We start from the raw sequence: 5,818 nt of genomic DNA, 5'->3' as shown, positions 1-5,818 counted from the left end.
GAATAAGTTATACATATTTATTCCCCCATCATACTACAATTTAGAGTTCAAGGCATGCAAAAAATGTACAATCTCTACATTGAAGATCTGGGGAAATTTCATGCAAAATAATTCTAGAGGTGGAACTCTCCTAAGAGCTATAAACTATTCCAGGCTTGAGTGTCAGCAATTAACTCCACTTGAAAGTGAAGCGCCCGCTGATTACAGGGGTGTGAGTGGTGGTCAGATGAAAAACAGTCTCATTCTTTTTCAAATATTAACTCTAACAGATGCCCGAGAGAACATTATTAAGAGCTGCATTCATTTCCAAGTGTCTTCTTTTCTTCAATCTCTAACGACGTGTAACCTGACACGTATTTTGTACTTAATACGACACCTAAGAAACTCATAGAAATGTCTGCAACTCTGAATTAGGTCACAAGGACAGACTTTGGACAGAATCTGCTTATTCTTCCCCAGAACGTGCCTTCCCTTAACTGACAACACAGTCTCTTTCTCATATTGAGTCACCAGATTTATTAACTTCTATATCTTGAGAACAAGATTGCTTAGAGTTCTTATATTTATTGTATTACATATAAATAAATACATTCACTTTTATTAATAATAAATAAGGCAAGACACCTTGTGTCCAAACTGATTGTGCTATATTTTGCTTCCCTCCCCACCCTTTTTTGCAGAATGTCATTTGCTAAAAGCTTCAAGTCATGCCCAATGACTAATGTATTGTTCTCTTCCCAGGAGGCGGGGAGAAGCATGAGGTACCTGGTACCCAGCAAAAGCCCTAACGGCAGAGTTATCAGTGAAATTCCTCCAACTGACAAAGGGCTACAAGAGGGGTTCCTCGCTGGTACAATCAGGTCACAAGCCTAAGCAGGCTTGACGGGTGTGGCTGGCTCCCTCCCCAGGGCCCGCTCTGTTCCCGATCTGGGCTTGGCTGGCCGGGCTAGGCTCCTGCCCCTGGCTCTCTGTGGGACCTCAGGCTCCAGGAATTTGGACCGAGTGGTAGAGACATCGCCGACAGAGACGGCAACTGCCAGCTTCCTCCCTATGCCGTCTTGTGATTCAAAGCAGATTCTGCTCCACTTTTTTAAAAGGGGGAGCACGTTAACACCGGAGACCCACAAGGACAGGAGTCAGCAAGGAAACTCGGACAGTCCCATCCAAGAGAAGGTGAGTGAACAGCTCGTCCGCAGTGAATCATGGCAGGGACGTGGTCATGGGGAGCCTAAGGGCGTGAAGGGTTGATTGCTGCATCCCTGGGGGAGGTGATAGGAGCATCAAGAGCACTGGGAGTTGGTCATTTCGAAAAAGACCCTAGACTGGGGTTTCCAAATACACAGAGAAAGATCCCCACACCTGTGCACACCCCCACCCCTATGATGCCTTTGTGCTTGGCTGCAGAAGGAAAGAGCTGAGAAAAAGAGGATGCTTTTCCATGTGGGGCCTTTATCTGAAATAAACACCTTTGAGCCCAGTGGCTTTACATGCAAACTTCTCATCCTCAGATGACTTCTTTGGGCTGGGACCCTCTCTCACCAATCCTGCCTGATATCGCAGTCAGACAACAGAACAGAAATTGCCACAGGTTGTCCGTGTGGCATAGTCACTGAGAACACTTTGTGCCTTGCCTTTCTCTTCTTTGCGTTAATTTCCAGCAAAGGCACTCTCTTCCTTGAAGGGGTACATCTCTGTAGCAGGAGTTCTATCTGCAGCATTCTGCTCTCTGTGAAAGTGTCCTTTTTATGAAAATAATTCACATCACAAGAATTCTGATATCCTAGGTACAATTAGCTCATGGATCAATATTTTAATGTGCATTTATACGCTCAGTCTTTCATGGACCACCCAGAGGAGACCAGGACTGGAATCCCAGGCCTGTTTCCACCCCCATGTTTTCTTAAATGACCCACTGAAGTCTCTAAACATCATCATCTCTATATTTGCAATATAATAACAGCTACCATGTAAGAATGTTGTAATGATTAATCATGAAAATACAAAGTCCTTTTTAACAGAGTATATTATTTGTTATTCCTATTATTATTACTGATAGACATGGCCCAGCTCTGAGCTAACTAAGTACTGAGAAAAATGAGTAAGACATACTTTTCAAGTTTCTGAGCCAACATAATGCTTCTGGTCTGACCAGAGCTTCACCCAAAGTCATGCATGTAGTAAGTGACAGTTGTTCAGTTACCCAGTCACGTCCGACTCTTTGGGACCCCATGGACGGCAGCACGCCAGGCTTCCCTGTCCTTCACCATCTCCCGGACTTTGCTCAAACTCATGTCCATTGAGTCAGTGATGCCATCCAACCATCTCATCTTCTGTCGTCCCCTTCTCCTGCCTTCAATCTTTCCCAGCATCAGGGTCTTTTCCAATGACAGAGCAGGCCTAAAATTCAGGCCTTCCAACTCATGGTTTGATTTCCAGCAAGTGTTTCTAAGGCAGATACAGAGACACATTCTGCTGCGGGTAGAAGGGTCCCAGGTAACAGGCCTGTTAAGTGATTCTCAGCCGCAGCCGCGCACCAGCCCCAGGCCCACTCCTCTGCAGGATGGAGCAGCTCCTGCCTCACTTGCATCTCTTCCCTCCTCTGCAGGAGCCATGCAGTCTCTCCTACTGGCCCTCCTCCTCCTTCCCGTCTGCTCCCCTGGGGGAGCTAGCAACCTCCATGAGGACCTGACCCTGCTGAGGACGGACCTGGCGCTTCGCCTGTACCGGAGCGTGGCCGCGGCCAGCAACCAAACCAACCTGGTCCTCTCCCCCGCTGGCGCCTTCATCCCCCTGGAGCTCCTGCAGTTTGGAGCCCGGGGGAACACTGGTCGGCAGCTGGCCCAGGCCCTGGGCTACACCGTCCATGGTAAGCGGACCTCTGCTCCTCCCACTCTGCTGCTCACGCCCACTGCCCTGCTCACACTCACACCTGACCTCATGCTCAGGCTGCCTCGGGTGGCAGGCAGAGAAGGCTGCCCACTGGCAAGTGTGCAACAGAAGGCATTGACACTCTACATCATGGTGGTGGCTGTTTAGTCACTCAGTCTTGTCCATGGACAGTAGCCCACCAGACTCCTCTGTCCATGGGATTCTCCAGGCTGGAATACTAGAGTGGGTTGTCATTTCCTTCTCCAGAGGATTTCTCCACCCAGGGATTGAACCCACATCCCCTACATTGCAAGGCGAACTCCCAACCACTGAGCCACCAGGGAAGCCCACATCGTGGTCACTCTTGATAAAATTTCTAAGGTTCGCTTCTACCCTTGGGTTTGGCGGCAATTTCTCCATTGCATTTTACAAGCCCTTTTATAATGCTTACTAGGTGCCAGAAACTGCTAGAACCACCTTACCAATACAATCTAATTCACTGTAGCAACAACCCTATCGAGGTAGGTAATTATCTCATCATCCCTAGAGATAAGCCAATTTAGGCACAGAGCATGTAAGCAAGTTGCCCAAGGTCACACAGCCAGCAAGTGGTCAAGCTGGAACTCAAGCCAGGCTGTCTGGTTCATCCTGCTTTAACAAATGTGTGACTTCTAGGCAGAGTCATATTTACCAACATAATTTGATATTTATGAGTTTAAGCTGGAACTCAAGCCCAGGCTGTCTGGTTCCAGAGACCATCCCGGTTTCATAAATGTGTGACTTCCAGGCAGTCGTATTTACCAACATAATTCAGAACACCTCTGCCAGTGGGGGCAAGAGTCTTGTGATGCCAGGTCAGCCACACCTGGTCCCACTTGGGGCCTCTGGCCCTGGTCCCAACCTCCCAACTCCATCTGAACACAAACACTTTACACACAACCTTTTTTCTCTATCTAAGAATAAGATGCCAGTGAAAAAGGATGAGAATTAAAATCATATAAATTAACCCTTTTTTAGAGCACCCAGGTACTAATACTAAGACAGCCATGGCAAGAGCTCCCTGGAGGTGGCATCTTGCGTTGGCAAGGTGAATGCTCCAGACAGCAGGCCACAGGCACTACCTGTGTGAACTGTCCCCACCCCTCCCCATCCACACCCTGTCCTCTGCCAAAATAATTCTCGTGAGACTGCTGGCCGACCTGCAAATACGTTTTGTCTCTTAGGATAAGTGAAGACAAACAGAAGTTATCACGTTGAATTTTGCTCGGCAAGTATATTATAGAAATGCACGTATCCGTGGAGTTGCTCTCCAGCCACGTTAGATTCAGTGCAAAGCCATCCATCAAGTATTTCTGAGCTCCTGCTGTGTGGGCTGGTGCTATGCCAGGAATTTAGCAGCCAGGTATATAAGGAACCCTTTGAACACAAGACTCTCAGTCTCGTAGGAACAATGCACACAGAAACACATTTTTAATAAGGAGCAGTTAGTGTACTTATGTGAAATATGTTCGTACCAGGGAGGGAATGATTTATTCCACTAGCAGATCAGGAAGGCTCCCCAGATAACAAGACCCCTGAGCTGGGTTATGAAGAACAAATAGGAATATGAAAGAGGGGCAGGCATTTCGGCCTTGAAACATTTTCTCACAGAAGTCAGGACTAGAGGGAAAGTGAGAAATGCAAATGGAGTTTCCCTGAAGAGCCAGGGAACTGATGACAGTCGGTGCTTTGCTGTCAGGTAACGTCAGGGTACCTGCCTGAGCAAAGTGTGGCGATTAACAGGGTTTCCATAGAGCCCATTCAAGAATTACCAAATGTCCAGAATGCTTAATGGTCAAACTCTGGGGAACATAATCCCACTTTTTTTTCTTACTTATAAATGGCTTCATTATCTCATGGATCCATGGTTAATTATTACAAACAGGAATGTGCTGCTTGCAGAGTTCTAGTTAATGGAATACCCCTGCATGTGTTTGCCCCCAAATGGCTCAGAGAATCACATGGGTGCTGATTAAGTCAACCTGCTACTGCCCACCACCTGCCCTGTCCCAATCTTTCTTTTACAAAGGAGCACAGATCAGGAACGTGAACCCACAGCCCAGGGGCTTGGGGCATTGTTCCCATCTGATCAACAGAGCTCTATCCATGTTCGCAATGAGACAATGGGCGCTTGTCTTCTCACTGACATCCAGCCAATAGGTGACCACCAGCAGTTTTTTTTTTTTTTAATATTTATTTGGCTGCACTGAATCTTAGTTGTGGAACATGGGATCTTTGATCTTTGTTTTGGCATGCAGAATCTTCTTTTTCGGCTAGGCATGTGAGATCTAGTTCCCTGACCAGGGACTGAACCCAGGCCCCTGCACTGGGAGCAAGGAGTCTTAGCCACTGGACCACCAGGGAAGTGCCTGACCACCAGCAGCTTTGCCAATATCCCCACCAGCTGGTCCTAAAGCTGGGCATGAGTTTCAAAGCAGACACCAGTGATATCCCCCAAATATTTTTGTTTTCACTGCATGAAAACATGATTTCCCAATGGTCCAAGTTCTAGGGATTTCCAATGCTTTTCCAAGTCAATTAATAAAGAACACATCTCAGCTTTCACACACCTCAGCTTTCTGTCACAAGAACGATGCTGGGAACAGAGGCCTTGGAGATGGGGTGGGGAAGAATTCTGTTTGATGACGCCCGTGGACTCACTTTTACAGTTGTTATGTCCCTTGATCCTTATAGAAATCATATGCAATCGCCAAGCCTCCTAAAGTGCCCGTTTTACTAATGAGACAAGAGGTTAATGCGGAGAAGGCAATGGCACCCCACTCCAGTACTCTTGCCTGGAAAATCCCATGGACAGAGGAGCCTGGTGGGCTGCAGTCCATGGGGTCGCTAGGAGTCGGACATGACTGAGCAACTTCACTTTCACTTTTCACTTTCATGCATTGGAGAAGGA

General features: G+C 47.4%; 1 protein-coding gene across 1 annotated transcript in view; it reads left to right on the top strand.

The window, feature by feature from the left end:
• The first annotated feature begins 650 nt into the window (after positions 1–650).
• SERPINE3 (serpin peptidase inhibitor, clade E (nexin, plasminogen activator inhibitor type 1), member 3) overlaps positions 651–5,818 on the top strand; it is a 30,557-nt gene continuing 25,389 nt past the window's right edge. The window contains 2 exon segments of the mRNA XM_010835672.1: positions 651–1,173; positions 2,606–2,866. Of these exon segments, the coding sequence (XP_010833974.1) occupies positions 2,611–2,866 (256 nt within the window). The 5' untranslated portion in view covers positions 651–1,173; positions 2,606–2,610.

The sequence above is a fragment of the Bison bison genome, unplaced genomic scaffold (assembly GCF_000754665.1).
Source record: "Bison bison bison isolate TAMUID 2011002044 unplaced genomic scaffold, Bison_UMD1.0 scf7180017864048, whole genome shotgun sequence".
Taxonomy (NCBI): Eukaryota; Metazoa; Chordata; class Mammalia; order Artiodactyla; family Bovidae; genus Bison; species Bison bison.
The sequence above is the reverse complement of the archived record's forward strand: the minus strand, read 5'-3'. Positions and strand labels throughout refer to the sequence as shown.